The sequence below is a fragment of the Magnolia sinica genome, chromosome 17 (assembly GCF_029962835.1).
Source record: "Magnolia sinica isolate HGM2019 chromosome 17, MsV1, whole genome shotgun sequence".
Taxonomy (NCBI): Eukaryota; Viridiplantae; Streptophyta; class Magnoliopsida; order Magnoliales; family Magnoliaceae; genus Magnolia; species Magnolia sinica.
In genome coordinates this window covers 6,599,065-6,621,005 of record NC_080589.1, presented here as the reverse complement: position 1 = coordinate 6,621,005, position 21,941 = coordinate 6,599,065, and the positions used below count along the sequence as shown (strand labels likewise).

Here is a 21,941-nt window from a genome sequence, read left to right as displayed (position 1 = left end):
AAGATCGGGCCGAGTTCGAGCCGAGTTCACCATTGAGGCATTTCCACAAACACCTGAACTGCGACTTCAAAATCCCACTGTTTTACAAACAGAGGCAATGGTTTTACAGGTATTTTATCAAACACCTTCTAAGCAACATAAAAACCAAGAAAAACAAAGAGAAAAAGGGTATTTGTTTCATGTACATACCTTCCTTGCCACTAGCCACATTTCGTTGAGTCATTTTATCAAACAGTTGGTGAGCAACTTCAATTGCAAAGTAACCGAGTCACCGAACTGGTTCGATCCGAGTTCGATTTGAGCTGGGTTCGAACTGGATTTGATCCGAGTCGAGTCGAGCTAGGGCCTGCTCAAACTCGGCTCGAACTCATTTTCGAGCTCAAAAAATCAGCTCGACTTGGCTCGAACTCAGCTTCGAACCGAGTCGAATCGAGCTTTTTCGAGTTGAGTCGAGCTCGGTTTGTGTACACCCCTAATGATAGTCAGCTTAGTGCACTCATTAGGATGGCCACACATCTATGTTGAATGTGGAGTAGTTGCAACTTTATTCAGTGTTCAGACATTTAATTGTTTTCATATATCTAGTTTGATGAATGGACCCAGCTGTTTTCAGTGAGCCCGTCTATGAGGCTGGGCCCACCTGATGCCCATTATATGTGCCCGGTTGGAATGCTTTGCAATGTATTGGAGGTGCCTATGGAATGACGTGTGTGCTTAATGCTGGAGAGATTTTGAGTTTACCTTGACCAATTTAATTGGAGATTAGGAGCGGGTTAGTTATCTACGCTATAGATAATTCAGCTAGCTTTTGGACCCATCGCAAATAGTTTTACTAAGGTAGAGAACTTTGAATATTGAAAGGCTATAGGAAGACATTTTAAACAAAGTTGGAACTATTTTGGGAACTGAAAAATATGTTTGATGTCCATTGTATATTTTAGCTAGCTTTTGGACCCATCGCAAATAGTTTTACTAAGGTAGAGAACTTTGAATATTGAAAGGCTATAGGAAGACATTTTAAACAAAGTTGGAACTATTTTGGGAACTGAAAAATATGTTTGATGTCCATTGTATATTTTAGATTTCACCCTCTCTATGCCTTTAAATGGCCTAGATTTTACCTACAACATATCCTTCCATGCGAGTAGCCTACTCTCTTCTTCTTTACGTGTAGCTCACCCCGACGGTACTATTAGGTAGCTGTGCAACAAAGGTTGTATTGTGCCCACCATGGTGGCTATATGAAATCCACCCCATCCATCTATTGTGCTACCTCATTTTAGGATTTTGTCCTAAAAGTGAGGTAGATCTAAAACGTGAGCAGGCGTTGCTCTGGAAAAGGTGGGGTTGGGTCACCCACTGTTGAAAACCTCCCTTCCCTCGTCTGTAGCGTGTAGCTGCAGCCTTTCCCTCTGCCTCTCTCCTTTACCTTTTCTTCCCTACTATCCCTCCATGTACATTGCACATTGCATACCCCTAGTTTTTATGAATGATGTTTTTTTCCCTTATAAAAAGGAAAATACATGCATCATGGGCAACAGAAAAAGATTTGCCATGTAAAGCGACCATTTTGACTCTCCCCTCTTCTGCAAGGGAGTCCGCTATGTCACTAGCCTTTTTGTAATACATAGCAATGCAAAGCATCTATTCTTGACAGGAAGTTGCCAATCTTGTTTTTCACAAAGATGATCTCCATGGTTCAGAATCAATTGAACCTGAATATGTTGTAGGAGTCCTCTTACCAAAGTATATAAAAAAAAGTCAGCAAAGATCCTCCAATCTTCAATAGGAGCCCGAGCTTCCACATCATTTTAGTTACCCGATCCCACTTGACCAAAGAGGATCAAGTTCATCTCCCCCTTATTCATAGCTCAATACGTCTCTATTACGAGGTGGGCCTGGATTTCAAACACTAAATGGCCGAAAATCACTGGCTACTACATGAGGTCAAATTCATCTAATGTTGTAATAGATAGAAGAGAAATTTATTTATTTGATCATTGGTGGGGCCATTTGGGAATTGACGGCCAGGTAAGAGGGAGGTGACCCACAAATCCACTAGCCCATTCCGGTAATAAAACCCTAATGTGCATAGATTATAAAATATGGATTTTGTATGTGTGTGAGTGACATGCCTAAGCATCAGAGGGGATGGTTTGTTCAATAGTACCATTGGGAGCAAGCCATGGGGCAAGAATCACACTGATCATATGATCCTAACACTTCGAATGGGGCCAGTTTGTTACAACTGTCCATTTTTTACGAGCCATAAATCACATGGTTAGAATCATTAAACCCAGCACTTCGGAATCGTTAGTAATACAAAGTGGTGAATCTCACTGATATCTGACCGGGTGCATCTTCCACTTGATGGCTGAGATACTCTGGCTCAGGTCATCTTCCACTTGATGGCTACGATGCTCTTTCATTCTTCACTTTCCACCATCTCCTTCCAATATCTCGAGAAACTGGGAGTTCCCACACCTCAGAATTCTTTTTGACTAATGTCCATTGGGTTATGATTTTTTTGTAGTACCTCTTATTTTCTTTTGACATTGAACATTTTACCCTTCCTCTTTTTTTCTTTTTTTTTGGTTCCCAACATTTTTACAGAAAGGCTAACATTTTCTACAGAATTCAATCCCATTCCAAACCGGGCCAATGAATAAATGATTTTGTGCGTTTGGGACCATGGTGCAGTGATTCAAACCTTTGATCTGATAGGCCCTGCAGCGGATAGATGATTCCTAAAAATATCTCAGGCTGGAAAATTATTAAGCCTTTGATTGTTGGACTATTTTCCTATGTTAGCCGAGTATGCATATGGGTGTCAAGTATAACAAGGATCCGGTTCGGCAGATCCTTAAAATGCAAATTCTCAGGAGACAATCACAACAAAGATTGGTAACTACTTACAAGTATGACCATGTTACAAGTATCCGACTCCATAACTGCTATAGTTCTTTTTTTCTTTTTTCTTTTTTGTCATTGAGTTTGGGCTGTTGTTTCATCTTCGCCTTAACCGTCTATGAGCAAGCCAGTGATTGAAGGGTTGGGAACTCACAATCCGGAAGAATTCCTAGTCATCCTTCATCCATTGCAGGTCCTATCAGATCAAGGAGTTCATAATGATAAAAATCACAGTCCTTGATGTTCAGAATCATGTCTCATCAAAATCTATAATTCCTCGTCCTCTAGAGTCCTTGTCAACTCTTCAAACAATTCCATTAAACTCATTTGAATGTGAACTTACCATTTTCATGTGCTAGGAAGGAAGAAGGCATGTCAGTCAATCCAACTTTCAATGTGTCAGTTATATTTGGTAAACGAGATGAGGTACTGCGACCACATATCTGCTGTTGTATTTTCTTGTTTTTGGGGACAAAAAATCTTGATACTTGTAAAATCATGGTGCTTGCAGCCGATGCTGGTAGCATGCGCACGCCAACTGATCGAGCACATAAGGTACACTTTTGCACTTGATTTTATTGACATAAATTCCATATGGTGGAGAGCAAGGTTTTAAGACTCCAGGACTCAGACCGACTCATTCAGTTCCGAGTGAAGTTGTGATTCATCCGTGTCAAGGGGTGATTCAGAAGAGTTGGGCCGAGTCACCTCTATTTTCAGTTCGACTCCTGTGCCGAACTGGAGCTGACTCAACCGAGTTGAGTTGACTTGGACAAGTCACATCCGACTTGGTCGAGTATTGATCCATGGTGGAGAAGGCTGAATTGGAGGATTGAAATTTCGGTAGACGGCAAAAGTTACCATACCACCCACACGATCCTTCCTAGAAAAAGATGAGCCTAGAGAATCTGCCTTTATTTCCAAAGATGGCATGTTTGCTCATTTAGATACCTCAAACTAGCTGGGTTCTGCTAATTTACATGCTTTGTTTTGGTTTTGCAGTAGCTGTGGTTCATCTAGGCCGTTGGTGCTCTCTCTCGGTCTCAAGGACCACTCTCTGGTAACATCTCTATAGTGAGAAACACTAGCATCACTTGTGCTCCACGAGGACGTGTAGCACAGACATACACGTATGACATCCTGAAGCTCATCTGGTGGGGTACCTCATGGTGGGCCATAACCAAAAAGTCACACTGATCAGATGATCCTAAATAGTAGAATGAATGGGAACCATTTGTCTATTTTCAACTTATCCTTCTCTCAAAACCACTATGATCAAATGGTTAGGATCATCTAACCGGAATGGATTTAGGACTATGATCCATCCATGATGTGGCCTGCTAGGCTAGATGAATTATTCGGATGTTGTAGATGCACACCACATGTCATGATGCGGTGCCAATGCTACTAGCAATCCTCATTTGAAGTACATGCTCATCTTCATAAGAATGGTTATGATGCCTAAAGATGCTCAGGAGCATGATCATGTCTCTTTGCAGGAGATGCTGAAAGGCATTGTTTCTATTGTCATCGAGAATCGCCTTTGGTAAGATCTACATCATGGTCATTTCGATAATTTTAGGAACTGATTTTGTAGTTGGCCCGACTTCATCGAAATGCAATCAGTGTCTTCAATGTAGAGTTTTCAAACACTAAAAATGGCCGAAAATCACCTACTGCTACATGAGGTCAAATTCATCTAATGTTGTAATGGATAGAAGAGAAATTTATTTATTTATTTTATCAATAGTGGGCCATTTTGGGAATTCAGGGCCAGGAAAGAGGGAGCGGACCCACGAATCCAACGGTCCATCCTGTTAATAAAACTCTAATGTGAATGACATGTGGGATGCTTAAGCATCCGTCGGGACACGGTTTGTTCAATAGTACCATCAGGAGCAATCCATGGTGCAAGAATCACACTGATCATATGATCCTAACCCTTTGAATGTGGCCAGTTTGTTACAACTGTCCATTTTTTATTAGCCATAAATCAAGATTATAAATCGCATGGTTAGAATCATTAAACCAAACCAAGCACTTTGGAATCATTAGCAATACAAAGTGAGAACTATCAAATAGATGTTTCAAGATGATGTTTGGACCTATTTTACATCTCTGCTTAATCTTGACCATCAATTTTCCATGCTATTGATCAGATGCTTAGGCCCTTTGTATGATGAATGGATGGTTTAAATCTGATGATGGGTCATCCCATGTGTCATTCAAGAGTTTTGGGGACGTTGCTAACGTGTATGAGAAATGCTTGGATGATAAGTCTGCCCAGTTAATAACTTCCAAATGTTCCACGCACATTATAGGTTGGAAGTTACCGGCTATGAACGGTTGAAAATGCACCTCATGTTTTGTGTTGATGACATTTAGTTATGGGCCCAAAAATCAGGCCAATCTATATACCATTCCATCTTGAGGGTAGATTGTTTGTTTCGTTCTTCCGAATGTGTGTTTCTGTGCATGTGTGACCCACCTGAGTAACAGATGCATTAGGAACATTTTAGTTGGAGGGTCTCAAGTCCAACCACTAATACTGTAAGCTACTGTCCAGTGGTGTCCACCCAACAGATTCCAACATCTAACACCTTGTGCAAAAATCAGCCATATCCACCCATTGAGTTGAAAACTCTTTATATTTTGGTATTTATAAATGGCTAAACATTGTTTTCTATGGTGTGGCCCACCTGATGAGTAGATAGTGCTGATTTTTGCATGGGCTAATCCTCACAGTTGAGCTATGGTCCAAAATATTCTCCCATAACCAATGATCTTAACCATTTGGATTGAGGCCCATATTCTAGGAAACAGTGGTAATTGAACACCCCACCATTGCAAACTTTTTAGGGTGCACATTAATGTTTCTGTAGTGTTTATTTTCAATCCAATCTGATGAAAGGTCATGTAACCCTAGATGAAGGGAAGCAACAAATATCAGCTTGATCCAAAACTTTTGTGGCCAATTAATATTCAATCACAGTTGTTTCCAATGGTATGGTCCACCTGATAATTATATTCATTCATTTTTGGGATAATAAATTTGAAAAAATCAATAAAGGGTGCGAATACAGAATATGCACATCAAGGAGGGCACCACGGTATGGGCCACACTGTCTTGGGTGAGGCCAGGGTCTCACCTAATCTCCTCCTTCCTCGAGATGGCAACCGTGATGTGAAACAGCTCTCATGGGGACACTCACCCTTTATTTTGTGGGCTCCATCATGATGTGTATTAAAGATCCAATCCAACCATTTTATAGATAATTTTAATTTATGTCCATGACCAAAAATCAGGAAGAACCGGGATTCAAGTGGTGTCTTACACAAGTGGCATGTCCGGAAAAAGAGGATACTGTACCACAAGTAGAGGTGTACAATAGTTCAACTGAGTTGAGCTGGGCACAGCTCGACTTGGCTCAGCCACTTGTTGACCCCAGCTTGAACTCAGCTCGGCTCACTCCTTGAGCCTGACTGGCCAGCTCATCTCGGCTCGGTCAGCAGCTCAGGCTAGTTCGAGTCAAGATCGAGCCAATTTCGCCTGTGTAGAATTTTTACAAACACATATACTGAACTTTCAAAATCTCACCGAATGTAAAACAACAACAGTAGTTTTATAGGTATTTCATCGAACACTTTCTAAGTAACATAAAAATCAAGAAAAAAGGGGTATTTGTTTCATATACATACCTTCCTTGCCACCGGCCGTACTTTGTTGAGTTATTTCATCAAATACTTGGTGAGCAACATCAATATCAAAGTTAACCTATTCACCAAACTGGTTTGATCTGAGTTTGATATGAGCTAGGTTTGATCCGAGTCGAGTCGAGCTTAGGCAAGCTCGAACTCAGTTTGAAATTTTTTTCGAGCTCAAAAAATCAGCTCGACTTGACTCAAACTCAGTTTCAAACCGAGTTGAATTGAGCTTTTTCGAGTTGAGGCCAGCGGATTGAACGCCCACCCTTAAAATTTTCTTGGGACGGGCAGAAGTTTGGATAAGGTGATCATACATTGTATGGTTTCCCTTTATCCACGTTTGTGTGACCGTCATGAATAGTTGGATGGCAAATAAACATGATGGTGGGCCCATGAAAGCCCCAACGTTGGGCGTCTTTGTCACTAATACTTTTGGTGGGGTTGCATTAGCATAGATCCCTTGTTTTGACTAAGTCCATCCGGGAGGGAGAAAATCGGATTCGGATTGCATCTTGGGAGGGGCACATCTTGGGAGGGGCAGGACTTGGTCTTGGTAGGTGCTTTGCGAGGCCCATCGTGGTGTATATATTTTATCCGTGTCATTCATCCAATGCTCAAGTGGACCACACCACAAGTAGTGATGATAATGATGCCACCGTTTAAGTGTTCTTGGGACCCACATCGCATGGGTTAGGACATTGGCCAAGGCCCCCCTCATGGGCCCCACATCACATGTGTTCTGCCTCACACGAGTGGGGTCCGCCTCACACGGGCTGCCCACCCCGAGTATGCCTCTGCATTCCACAGGCCACCCAACTCGAGTCCGATGTGAAAATGCCCATGCATTAGGTTTTGCTTTGGTAAAAATGGGCTAAGTGCACATGATAGTTTTTTATAGCCTTAACTTTGCATCTAGTTATGGGTTCCATGTATATAATATATTGTTAGAAGGCTATTGACAAGCCCTATGCCCTAGACAACAACCTAAGGTTTGTCGTTTCCCAAATGGCTTCGGAAAATTCAATCGTTTTAGGGCTAAATTAGGGTTTTAAGTAGAAACTTACTATTTTCAGTAAGTTTCAATTTTATTTATTATTATTTTTTTTTCATATTTTTAGTGTTTTAAGAATCCGGTTGTAGTCCAAATTCTTTATTTTACTCATCTAAATGTTGTTTATAAATTTTGGTATGATATTATTTTTTACTATTTCGGCATAGTGTCATATTTCGAGTCGAATTAGAAATCTAGATCTCTTTTACCTATATGCATGTCAAATAGATTGTTGTTGACTTGAAGTTTGTCACTTTGAGCCCAGATGAATCCCATGGGGTCGTAGTGCCTATTTAGATTATCTCATATGCTCTTTTCCCATCATATGCTCTTTGCCCATCCTGTTGAGGGGATCCTTTAAATTGAAAAAAAAAAAAAACTTATACGTCAAGCACAAAGCACCCAAAGCCAGCCTACCCAAGCATAGGCGCTGACGCACAAGCACCGGATGCTTAGCCTCTTCTACAACAAAAGTCATTCTACCTAGTTTTCACGATCCTACATGCAATTCTTCTCATCCAATGGGATGTTGACACATGTTCATAACTTACAACAAACTTTTGGAGGGAATCAAGACCCGTATGGAGTATAAATATTACATAGTGCATCATTTGGAGACTTCTTAAACTTCTCTCTGTACTTCAGAAACCGACACCTATTCAAGTGAGCCTTAATATTTCCACTCCTATTAGGAAGGCTGTGCACCGGGGGCTAAACCTCTTAGAAGAAGCCTAAGGGTCGTTTGTTGTAAGTTAGGGCAAGGAAGAGGTGTATTAAGGCTTTTTAATTGTTTCTAGGGGTTCAACGACATAGCTAGGGCTTGCGAAAGAGATTCAAGACTTGTTTGAATCGGTAAGAGTCTATTTCTTGTAATTTCTGCTTTCATAGTGCATTACTCATTGCTTTGTGCCATGATTTTTTATCGCAAGGATTTTTTCACGTAAAATTCATATTGTTCTTATTCAGACTTAATCATGTGTACTTTGTTTGATTTGTACGTAAAATTCAGATTGTTCTTGTTTGGACTTAGTTGTGCAATTGTGTATACTTTGCTTGATTCGTCTGTGACTATTTTTGGAGTTACCCACACCATGCAATCTTTATTTAGTACTTATTAAATGACCTGACAAGACAACAACCTTAGTCGTCATCAAGTAATTTTTTTTTAAAAAAAGGAAGGAAAGTTACATCCACTTTTACTTCATCTAATTACATTTACATCGAAGTGCTAACACAAAAAATGCATTAAAATTATCAAAAGAACCTTCTTTCATTAAACCTTATATATCTTTTTTAAAATCCACAATTACCAGTAACCTTTTCAAGTTTACCACACTTAAAGATCAAAAATAAACAAGTACTTCTTGATCATTTGACCTTATGAAAAAAATGCCTCCCTTACATACATGCACACAAGTATTATAGAACCCATCATATCGTTTATATAAAATCTACCCCACCATTAAGTGAAAACGCATCATTTACTTTGCTTGATCCGTCTGTGACTATTTTCAGGGTTACCCAACACACCATGCAATCTTTATTCAGTACTTATTGAATGACCTGACAAGAGAACAACCTCAGTCGTCATTAAGATTTTTTATTTTTTATTTTAAAGGCTCATTTACTTTGCTTGATCCGTCTGTGACTATTTTCGGGGTTACCCAACACACCATGCAATCTTTATTCAGTACTTATTGAATGACCTGACAAGAGAACAACCTCAGTCGTCATTAAGATTTTTTATTTTTTATTTTAAAGGCAGGAAAGTTATGTCCACCTGTACATCACCTAATTACACAAATGCATTAAAATTATGAAAAGAACCCTCTTCCATTAAACCTTATATATCTTTTTTAAAATCCACAATTACTAGTAACCTTTTCAAGTTTACCACACTTGAAGATCTGAAACAAACAAGTACTTCTTGGTCATTTGACATTGTGAAAAAACACCTCTCTCACATGCACCCGAGTATTATAGAACCCATCATATTGTTTATATAAAATCTACTCCATTAAGTGAAAACCCATCATATACTTTGCTTGATCTGTCCAACACACCGTGCAATCTTTATTCAGTACTTATTGAATGACTTGACAAGACAACAACCTTAGTCGTTATCAAGTAAAAAAAAAATAGAAGGAAGTTATGTCCACTTGTACATCACCTAATTACATCTACACCGAAGTGCCAATACAACAAATGCATTAAAATCGTGAAAAGACCCTTCTTGCATTAAACCTTATATATCTTTTTTGAAATCCACAATTACTCGTAACCTTTTCGATGTAGAGCCGGTTGTGGACATTTTCATGGCCAAGATGGATCAGAAAAGGTCGGGTCGATGACAGAAGTGATCCGGACCGTCGGACCTTAGATCGGACGTATCTCGCAATCCTGAATGAGTTATCTGACGTAAAATATATGATTTTGGGGTAGAACGAGCTATTTTATCCAACCAACCCCGCTATGCTGGGTTGCGCAGGCCGGAATTGCAAAAAACCCCTGGATCGACGGTCGTTTCCCTGTTTTAATTTCGTTTTTACTATAAATAGTAAGTTTTAGTTTGATTATAACTCTTCATCCGTCGGGCTTTAGGAGTTGCGCCCAACGTGAAAAGAGCTTAGAATAATTAGGAGAACAGTTTGGTGAAGCCAAATAGGACACTTACTATTTTTGGCCAAAAACCTTGCGCACTAGTAGACATCACGACCGTCTATAAATAGTAAGTTTATTATTTATAATAAGTCGCGGATTCTAGGAGTTTGAGTTGTAGTTTGATTCTGATTTCTTTCTCATTGCTTGGTACCCCTATTTAAAGGGTTGTGAACTTATTTTTATTCATCAATTAATCAATTTCGAATTTATTAGAATTTATTTCTATTTTCTGTTTTCTTTCCTCATGGATTCGAGAAGTCTCTGTGAGGAGTCCAGAGAAGCTTCGTGGATTCGGAGTAGTTATCCTCATCATATTCATCCCTGCATCACTTTTCAAGTTTACCACACGTAAAGATCTGAAATAAACAAGTACTTCTTGGTCATTGACCCTGTGAGAAAACACCTCCCTCACATGCACCCAAGTATTATAGAACCCATCATATTGTTTATATAAAATCTACTCCAAGTGAAAACCCACTATATACTTTGCTTGATTCGTATGTGAGTATTTTCGGAGTTACCCAGCACATGTGCAGTATTTATTCAGTACTTATTAAATGACCTGACAAGACAATGACCTTGTCATCTAGTAATTAAAAAAAAGAAGGAAAGGTACTTCCACCAGTACATCACCTAATTACATGTACACCGAACTGCCGACACAACAAATGCATTAAATTTATGAAAAGAGTCTTCTTTCATTAAACTTTATATATCTTTTTTAAAATGTAACCTTTTCAAGTTTACCACACTTGAAGATCAGAAATAAACAAGTACTTCTTGGTCATTTGATCCTATGGAAAAACACCTTCCTCACATTCACGCAAGTATTATAAAACCCATCATATTGTTTATATAAAATCTACTCCTCCATTAAGTGAAAACCATTATTTGCACCGTTTGTGGAGAAGGTAAGCCTGACGAATGTCTCAACTTGATCACACCAATGAAGTAATATATAATTGCTCCCAAAACTGCCAAGTTTACACGGTGTGCACCTGTATATGATGTCAGGTTGATTTTGGTATATTTTCTTTGTCATGGTACGTTAGTTTGGATGAAAGACACTCCGTGGGGGCTCCACACACACAAACTTATTATTGGCATTCCATCACAGGTACGACTCTGTGGGGACAACAGTGAGGTCTGTGGTTTATACACGACGTTCATCTGCACCATCCATTTACTTTGCCAGCTCATTTTAGTCCATGAACACAAAATTGAAGCATATCTAAAGCTCAAATGGACCACACCACAAGAACCGTGTGAATAACGATGACCATCACTAAAGCGTATCTATTCATGAGGTCACATGGACATGAATGAAGGGAAAACACAAGTATTAGTCAGATCCAAAACTTTTGCGGCTTGGATGAAGTTTTTAACTGTAGGTGTTCAACCCCCACCGTTTCCTATGCTGTGGTCCACTTGATCTTTGGACATGCCTTAATTTTGAGCTAACTGCCTAAAATGAGCTAGCAGATGGCGTTGATGAAACACATACATCATGGTGGGCCCCACGGTATCCTGCACCACAGATGTAAGTGGTCACCATGAAATCTGCATCCAATTATTTATTGAATGACTTGACAGGTCTTAAGGTTAATTAGGATTTTATTGATATTGGGAAATAGAAAGGCAAAATTACAGCCATCCGCTAAATCTGTCCAAAAGTCAACACGGCAAATGCATTAAAACGATGAAAACATTTTTTTCATTAAACCTTGAAAATTTTGTTATATATTAAAAAAATTAAAAAAATTTAAAAAAAAAACTAATTACATGTACCCTTTTTCCCGTTTATCATTTCTACTGAAAAATAAACAAGGGTTTTTCAGTCATTTCGTCCCGTGAAAGAAACATCTCCTTCATGTGAAACGTCTAATTAAGCTCATGTGAAACTTTATTAAGCTACAATATGCTTTTAATAGTCAATAGCCAATGTTTCATGTTATGTCGATCCATATGGAGGAAACTTTAATCTACTTCATTTTTTGGATCTTGCCCTAAAATGATCTCAATACATACATCGAGGTGGGCCCCTGGTCCAGGCCACAACCACATGTCCAATTCTAGGGTAACACCCAATTCGCTCTCTCTCAACTAACCCACAAAAAATGAAATCAAATTGCATACGGAGTTACTTTGTATGCTTTTATCATACCAAGTCAACTCTTTTAGAACCATAATGAATGTATGTGGTTTATCCACACCATCCATCAATTTTTCCAGATCATTTTAAGCATTGAGCCCAAAATTTAAGCATATCCAAACCTCAAGTGGACCATACCACAAGAAACAATAGAAATAATGATATCCAGAGTTGAAGCATTCTTATGGCCAACAGTGATGTTTATTTGTCATCCAATTTGTTCATAAGATCACAAAAACATAGTTCATAAGTCACCAAACTGATTTGATCCGAGTTTGATTCGAGTTGAGGTTCGATCCGAGTCACTTCGAGCTCAGGCAAGTTCAAACTCGGCTTGAAATTTTTTCAAGCTCCAAATATCAGCTTAACTCAGCTCAAACTCAGTTTTAAATCGAGTCAAATCGTGCGAATTAGCCAAACTAACTCGGTTCGTGTACAGCTCCACGTACTCTTGTCAAAAAATCCCACAGAGGCAGAAGTACCCCAACTCGTGGTAACCATACTGTCCTTCCCGGTAACGAACCACTTGATAATGATATCCTTTCCATGAAAATGATAGGGCCCACCGTGAGGATAATTTTTTTAATTTTTTTAATTTTTTTAAAAATCAGGCTGATCAAATCCCTGGGTGGGTCAGATATTTCTGCATAGACAGTGTTGGCCATCCATAGATTACAACGGTATGGCCTACCTGATTCATGGAAATGACATAACTTTTGTCTAAGGTGACCTTCATGGTGGGCCCTATTATTAACATGGTGCTGATGTCTTATACAAGTGGCATGTCCGGAAAAGGAGGATGCTGTACAACATGCAGTTGTACAGATCCAAGGGTCAAGTGGACCAAATAGCACGGATTGAACGCCCACCCTTAAAATTTTCCTGGGACTGGCAGAGGTTTGGATAAGGTGATCATACATTGTATGGTTTCCCTTTATCCACGTCCATGTGAACTTCATGAACATTTGGATGGCGAATAAACATGACGGATGCCCAAGAAAGCCCCAGTGTTGGGCGTCTTTGTCACTGCTGCTTTTGGTGGGTTTTGCATTAGCTGGCATGCAGCCCTTCTTGGACCGAGTCGAGAAAATCGGATGCGGATTGCATCTTGGGAGGGACATGACTTGGTCTTGGTAGGTGCTCTGTGAGGCCCACCGTGATGTATGTATTTTATCCGTGCCATTCATCCAATTTGACATATCATTTTATAGCACAAGCCCAAAAAGAAGGCAGATCCAATGCTCAAGTGGACCACACCATGAGAAGCAGTGATGATAATGATGCCACCGTTTAAATGTTCTGGGGACCCACAGTGATGTTTATAAGTGGTGATAATGGTGCCAGCGTTTAAACGCTCTTGGGATGCACCATGATATTTATATGACATCTAGCAGCCTGTTGATAAGGTCACATGGACCTGGCCTGACTCGTTTAAAATTAGGTCCTGCGCAAAGGCCTGGCCCATTAACAGTCCTGTCACCATGGTACAGTAGTTCCTGCATCTCCATTACACACGTGACAATGGCCCATGTGTCTAGAACCATCTCTGGGGAAATCAAAACTATTTATGTGGTGGGCCCCACTTGAACAGGCCATAAGCTCGAAAAGACTAATTTGAAAATCATAACGCATCGGTTGGTGCAATTTTAAACGTGGATTTCATTCACCTGATGGCCCACTGTGTCAATGAATATCAAGACCGACGCCATCAAAGCATGCCACGTGTGAGGTGTGGGGTGACGATGAAGGACACGAACATATTAAATGTACCTTTGGGCCCCATGCATGGCTCCCCTGCCTTGTGTGTATGACAGCCAAAATTATAACTGGTGTGGCCTCTAGCAAAGTTGTAAGGGGTGCGGGTGGATTTCCGGATCCACCATGGTGGGTGGATCCTTGACTTTGAGGCCCACCATGATGTACGTGCCTTACATCCATGATGTCCATTTGTCTTGACAGATCATTTTATATATAGCACGATCCCAAAATGAAGTAGATCCAAATTTCAGGCTGAGCACACCACAAAAAACCGTGGTGATTGACCATTAAAAACTTTTGTGTGCATGCCACATAAGCTTTGGATCAAGCTGATGTTTGTGTGGTCCTCTCATCCAGGTCTTTGATATGTTATCAACGGCGGATGGCAACTAAACATTCTGCTGACCCCTAATAAGTTTTAATATGGTGGGTTTTCAACCATCACAATTTCTTGTGCTGTGGTCCACCTAAGATTTTGATTTACTTCATCTTTTATATCGTGTCTTAAAATGATCTTGAAAAATGGATGTTTTGACCAAGGTGATTATCAAAGAGAAACTGGAGTCATGCTTAGTTTCCATTGGTCTTTAAGTTTGAAGACCAGGGGAAAATTTGTTGCAAAAATATTGATTTTAATAAAAATATTTTAATAATAAAATATAATATAATATAAAAAGTTGTTTTTTGAAAAACACTTTTCTACGGGTTTTTGGAATAGTCCCACGTGGAAAAGGGAAGAGAAAAACCTGTAGTTTATATGAAGGAAGTGGAGTATTATAATATTTACTTACCTAGTCCGTGGACTATGGACCTTGCGTGTTCCAGTGCGTACGCGCTCGCGCTCAGGCTTGGGCACGAGCACGGGCACGGTCTCGGTGTCAGTCTCGGTCACGGGCACGGGCTCGGGCTCGGTGCGAGGGCGTGGGCATGTGAGGCAGTGTGGCTGTAGAGGTGCTAGTGGCGGAGCGAGACGTGTGCGAGTCGTGGTGCGACTAAGTGGCTATGGCGGGTGGCTGGTTAGTAGAAAGACTAAAGGACTGAGAGAGAAATCTCTCAGTATAAATAGAGGGACTGAAAAGAGCTGTTGCAGCAAAAACTGTAAGGCAGTGTGGCTGTAGAGGTGCTAGTGGCAGAGCGAGACGTGTGCGAGTCGTGGTGCGACTAAGTGGCTATGGCGGGTGGCTGGTTAGTAGAAAGACTAAAGGACTGAGAGAGAAATCTCTCAGTATAAATAGAGGGACTGAAAAGAGCTGTTGCAGCAAAAACTATAATAGCTGAGCCATTAGTGTAGGGTCCAGCTGTAACTGCTGCATGGCTAGCCCAACAGCTAGAAAACGGCTAGTTGTTGTCTCACAACAGTAAGCATGCAGCAACTTGATGGTCCATGCATAACAGTCAAAAAACAGCCATAAAACGGCTAGTTTTCCAACAGCTAGAAATGGCTTAATAGAATTTAAGTCTCTGGACCATAACCCCCTAGCCATCCTAGCCTATAAAAGGAGGACCTGGATGGGTTTCCAATCCATCTCAACTCACTCCAGCAAACCCATATGAACTGAGAAAGCTAACCCCTCTCCACTTAAATATTCTAGTGTTTTCCAGCAACATAGCAAGGCTTAAACCTTAGCTTGAAGAACAGACCAGCGGTATGGTCTAGAACGGTTCAACTGAACCAGTAGCTGAAGATTTGAACTGACCAGTGCAGAAGTTTTTCTCTTCTTTCTTATTCTTTTGGGATTTTTCCTTTATATTGTAATACTGCCAGAAAGCGTGTAATTGAGTTCCATTTGGTGGGCCTTCGTGTTTGCTAAACGCAGACCCACACCAGGCTCGTCGTATCCTAGAAGCTATTTGCCTGTAACCTACCAGCATACTCAATTCACTTGAGTAGGGGCAAATAATGCTTTAAGGACAGCGTTTCAGATGTGTTTCTGCCTGTCCTGATTTCTGATTAATTTTGCACTTTTCGGTTTCCATATTATACAGAAGTACATTAATCTGTATAATTTCCAACAAAATTCACATTGAGTTCTATACATTGGCATGGGCTTTTATAAAGTCACCATTCTCATCAAGAGATTACCTATGATTAGTCTTCAAGTAGGACCTTGTTAGAATCTGTGGAACTTGGCCATCAGAGGTGTATTGTTCATCCATCCATCACTTTTGTAGGTCGAGCTCAGCTCATCTAAAGGAAAATTTCGTAATTTCATATGGAATTTTATATGAACCCTAGTTCATTTGAGTTAAGATATATATATTATGTAGTGAGACAAATAGTCGTCATTATATCGAGAGCCGCTTCTTCATTTTTTTGCTTTTGAGCATAGTGAATTAGTGTGAATATGTGGATATACTAAAAGGTAACCATGTAAATCGTTGTATTGTAGTTTGTCTTTTTTCACTTTCTTTTAATTCTGATATTATTATGTGTGTGGTTAAGAATGAATTTCTTCTCCAAATAGAATAGATGGCATGATATAAGGCAGCTACATCATGGTGAGCCCCCTAGTCAGGGGTCTACTGACCTTAGTGGATTCGGGATCCATCGTAAGCTTTGCCGATATACAAGATTATAGCCAATGGTCAGTCGTTTAGCTGTACACAAGTTGAATCGAGTCGAGCTTGGCCCAACTCGGCTTCGCTCGACCAGTAGCTAACCCCAACTCGAACTCGGCTCTGCTCGATCGGTCCTCAAGTCTAACTGGCTAGCTCAACTTGGTTCGGTCAACAGTTCGAGTCGAGTTTGAGCCTTTGCAACATTTTCTCTAACACGTAAAGGGCATGTTCAAATTTTCACATAATGTAAATATAGTTGGGTTGGGTGCGGGTTGGGTCAGTTGGGTTGGGTGGCTGGGTTGAATTAGGTGTGGGTTGGGCCGGGTACAGGTTAGGCCGGGTTGAAAGCAGGCTTGACTCGAATCGAGGTAAGCTCACCTCGTCTCGATCCACCAGCTCGCCTCGAGCTTGACTCGAAAATTTTAGCAAACAAGCCAAGTTCCAATGGTAAGCTCAAAGCCAAGCTTGAGGAGAGCACGACAAAGTCAAGCCAAGCTTGGCCCACCTCGACTTGATTAAGCTCGATGTACAGCCCTACTCGCTGAGCCCCTGCAAGGACCAATTCCAGCCCCTCTAAGGATGCAATCCGCATCCGATTTTCTCCCTCTTGGTTGGACTTGGTCCAAGCAAGGGCTAATGTAACCCCGCCGAAAGCAGTAGTGATAAAGACACCCAGCATTGGGGCTTTCTTGGGCCCACCATGATATTTATTTGCCAATCCAACTATTCATGAAAGTCACATGGATGTAGATAAAGGAAAAGCACACAAATATGATTAGCTTATCCAAACTTATGGCTGATGGGGATTTTCTCCTCATTGCTAGGTTCGATGAAATCGAACTAGTTTTGATATCATCGATAATTGCTGGATTTTTCACCGCTAGTTGTTGGACAGTTTTTTGGTCCTGACTTTAGATGATATCGAGGCTATCATCGAGAGTGGTTCGATAACATCGATAATTGTTAGATTTTTCACCCCTGATCGCTGGACAGTTTTGATCCCGTTTCGATATCATCGAAGGACCGTCGATGATATCAAAGGTTGTCATCGAGAGACCTTCGATATCATCGAAGAGTTTCGCAGATGCGATTGCGGAAACATAGATTCTGCAGATTTCATTTCCTATTTGAATTCTACCTCTTTCTATTCTTATATAAAGGGGTGTATGCGGGATTGGAGTGCATTCTAAGGTTTCCTAAAACTTTGTAAGGGTTTGTTAAAGGGCTTAGGGTTATCAAAGGTGTGAGAAAGAGAGAGAAAGAAAGAGAGGAAGCTTGTGGAAAGGAGGCTATGCTCGTAAAGGTGATCTACCATATCTCAGTGCTTCCACGTCCTCGTAATCGGTGAGATCTCTCCGTCTTCTTTGTTTCTCTTATTGTTTATCCACTCCTGCATGAGTGAAGAAGGTTTGATCCAAGCAGTGTGTGCTTCTGATCGGTTGTAACGTTCTGCTTTATAGTGGATTGTTGATCTGGACAAGGTCCCGTGATTTTGAGCTCTTTGAGGGTTTTCCACGTAAAAATCTCTGGTGTGATGTGGTTTATGTTTTGATTTAGTTTATTGCATTATTATTCCATAATTCTGATTTGTTTCGGGAGGCTAGATCCTAAGGTTTTGTGCAAGGCCCCCAACACTGACGGTCCCAAAAATTTTTTAAGGGTGGGCGTTCAAACCGTGCTATTTGGTTGACTTGACCCTTGGATTTGTACCAGTGCTTGTGGTGCAATATCCTCCTTGTACGGACTTGCCACTTGTGTAAGACATCAGTATCATGTCAATAATAGGGCTCACCATGATGGTCACCTGAGACAAAAGTCAGGTCTTTCCATGAATCAGGTAGGCATGGTTGTAATCCATGGATGGCCATCACTGTCTATGCATACTGATCTGACCCACTCAGGGAATTGATCAGCCTGAAGTTTTATTTTTATTTTTATTTTTAAAAAATAATCCACTCAGGGAGTTGATCAGCCTGAAGTTTTTACTTTTATTTTAAAAAAATAATCCTCATGGTGGGACCTATCATTTTCATGGCACAGATGTCATAATCAAGTGGTTTGTTACCGGAAAAGATAGTATGGTTACTGGAAGTTGGGGTACTTTTGTCCTAATGGGATTTTTTTTTTGGCAATAGCACGTTGTTCTAGCCCCGTGTAGGGACCATCGTTGTACAAAGCGGCTTATTTTTTTAGAAGCTGATTGCGTACAGTAATCTCTGTGTGGCCCACTATAATTTATGTATTTCATCCACTCCGTCCATCTATTTAAAAAGACAATTTTAGTTCTTGATCCCAAAAATTAAGCATATCCGCTGATACTTGAACATCTACAGTAGAAATATTATTGGGGCAAAAAAAAAAAATGTATCAAACTGATATTTGTGTTTTCCCTTCATCCATGTTGATCCGTGTGATCTTATGAATATGGTGGATGACAAATAAACATTAATACGGTTAAAGGTGGGCGTTCAATCCCCATTGTGTGGTGCACTTGGGCTTGAATCTTCTTTGTTTTTTAATTCATATCCTGAAATGATACCTAAAAAAATGGACATATGTACGGCATGTATAAAACACATACATCACAGTGGCCCCACGGAGCCCCTTCTACTTGCAAGGAAGCGGATTGCGTAGTGAGTAAACTCTGTGACGTCCACCATAATTTATGTATTTTATCCGCTCAGTCCATCTATTTTGCCAGATAATTTTAGGGCTTGAGCTAAAAAATGAAGTATATGAAATGTTCAAATGGACCACACCATGGGAAATAGTTGAATTGAATCTCTACCATTGAAAAAATCTTGAGGGCCACGGATGTTTTGGATCAAGCTTATATTTGTGTTTTCTCTTCATTTATGTCTATATGATCTTATGAACAAGTTGGATGACAAATAAATATCACTGTAGGGCCTAAAAAGGTTTCAACGGTGGAAATCATTATCCCCACTGTTTCCCGTGGTATGGTCCACGTGATCTTTGGATATGCTTCAATTTTGGACTCAATCCCTTATATTAGATGGAAAAACGTATGTTAAACCACATACATTCAAGATGGGGAAAACGTAACACGATTCCTATGTACATGTGAGGCCTGTGGTCCACATATTAAAACCATTGAAATAATAGACCTTGTACAATTTATTCACATCCCAAAGTTGCTACAATTGCTTGGTTTTCAGTTTTTTGGTCGTTAGCGATCCAAAACGATTGATATGATGGTCCTCAAACGTGGATGGCCCATGCACCAATTACAATCTTGTAGGCTCACAATTGAAGGGTCAGGATCTTCTGATTAGTGTTAGTCAAGGAGCCTCCTCTTCCAGTATATACGTTTCCGATTTATTATGAAACTAGTGGGACCCTACAGATATCGACTGGGAAAATAAATAGGATCACATGCAAATATCAGGCCTGGACACCGTAAAAACCAATGGAATAGGCTGTATGAAAAAGGTTCCGACGGTTCTGATTTCTTGGCCATAGATCTACACTGTGGGTCCCATCAGGTCCATTATTCTGATGGGAAATGCATACATCAGGTTCAAGCTGTTTTACACATCTAAAGTCTCTGGGCAAGGTTCCTCTGGGATATGCTGTCCTTAATATAGATCTAACCGTTCATCCAGGTGGTCACTTCAACTGATATGCCATGAAAAACCAGGATCGGTCTGATTCTGTGTTTTTTATTTTTATTTTTGATAGTGGCCAATCAACAATAATTGCCAATGAGATGACCAGTCCAGATCACCAAACCAAGTTGTAGCGGTCCAGTTTGGAGGGACCATGATGAATACAAGATCGTGTGTGGTGCAAGAACTTGTAAGCAGCAAACCTCTCACTAATCCAGACTGTTCATCTGGTGGGCCCTTCACGATCCTCCACGTGGCCATCCTTTTGATGGCCTACAAAATGATATTGAAGTAATCTCCAAAAAAAAAAAAAAAAAACGCTACATTCCACATGCACCAGATATCTAGCTGAGGCCCGCCAGTAAAACATATCTGGAACACTGAAAGGTGGGCCTCAACTGTACAGGTTAAACAATTATCATACCTCCTACATAAATTACAAACCATTAATCTCAGGAAATCTGCCCAAAGAAACCTCAAAAGGGGAATAAAAAAAAACCAATCATTGACCTCCAAAATAAATAAATCAAAACTATATTTTCCAAAATTCAAAAAGGAAAAATTACATGTTTGAAAAAAAAAAAATCATTTGGGTGATCCGCCTGGTACAAGAGCTTCACGTCTGACTGTGAATGTTTCGGTGCAGCAAAAGATTGCAGATGACAAGTGCTACACGATGTAAAAAAAAATTTATGCCGCATCTGATGTAGCAGTCTCAAAAGATAGAAGATCACAGGAGGAAGATAGGACAGAAGCTGTGAAGAAGAGATGTGGTAGGAGGTGGCCAGAAGATGAGGTACATTGATGAAGATTGAGGTGGCCAATCAACCATCAGGTAGGCCAAGTGTACAAAAACAATGGACAGTCTCAAAAGCCTTGCAAGTTTTATAGGGACATAAATTACTTTTTTGTACATTGGATACCTGATAGTTGAGAGTCCGGAGATTTTGGCCAAGTATCCATTCAGGTAGGTGGCGCTTGATACAAAGCCCAGATGAGACGACCTCACCCTACGGGTGTGGCATTATGATGAGGGGTTTTTAACTCAGAATTGGTTTTTGCATTATATGTTGCATTTTTAACTAGAACTGGTTTCTGTTTTAGTTTCTTAGAGGTAAACAAAGGGATGGTTGTCTAGTAATGAATGGTACATGGTTAAGAACCTAACCAATATCCCTGATATTGGAACATGTTAAGCTAGGCTATTTAAACAGTTGGGAATGTTACATTCCACCACTCTCTGCTGCTGATGTCTGCAGCAGCCCACTCTGTGACAGCACTCGCTTTGGCCTCTTTTCAAAAGGCATGGTGGCTGAACTTTGGTTAACAGGTAGCCCTTTTTAATTGGTGGTTGCACTCTAGTTGTCTATGTAGCCCTTTCCACGCCATGGCGGCTTTCACTCTGGTCCAAGTTGCCCTTTTTAACTGTGAATTTTCCACTTGGAAACCTTGCGCTAAATCCAACTCTGATCCTCTTTTAATTATCCTACTCAAAGCTTTCCATGAATACAACGAA

At 40.3% G+C, this 21,941-nt stretch overlaps 1 protein-coding gene across 1 annotated transcript; it reads left to right on the top strand.

Annotated features, from left to right (window-relative positions):
- Positions 1 to 962: 962 nt before the first annotated feature.
- Positions 963 to 4,657, top strand: LOC131231342 (uncharacterized). The gene is made up of 4 exons (XM_058227510.1): positions 963 to 3,336; positions 3,422 to 3,465; positions 3,913 to 3,970; positions 4,410 to 4,657. Exons 1-4 carry the CDS (start codon positions 3,283 to 3,285, stop codon positions 4,458 to 4,460), a joined length of 207 nt encoding a protein of 68 aa, XP_058083493.1. The 5' UTR covers positions 963 to 3,282; the 3' UTR covers positions 4,461 to 4,657.
- The last annotated feature ends 17,284 nt before the right edge of the window (positions 4,658 to 21,941 follow it).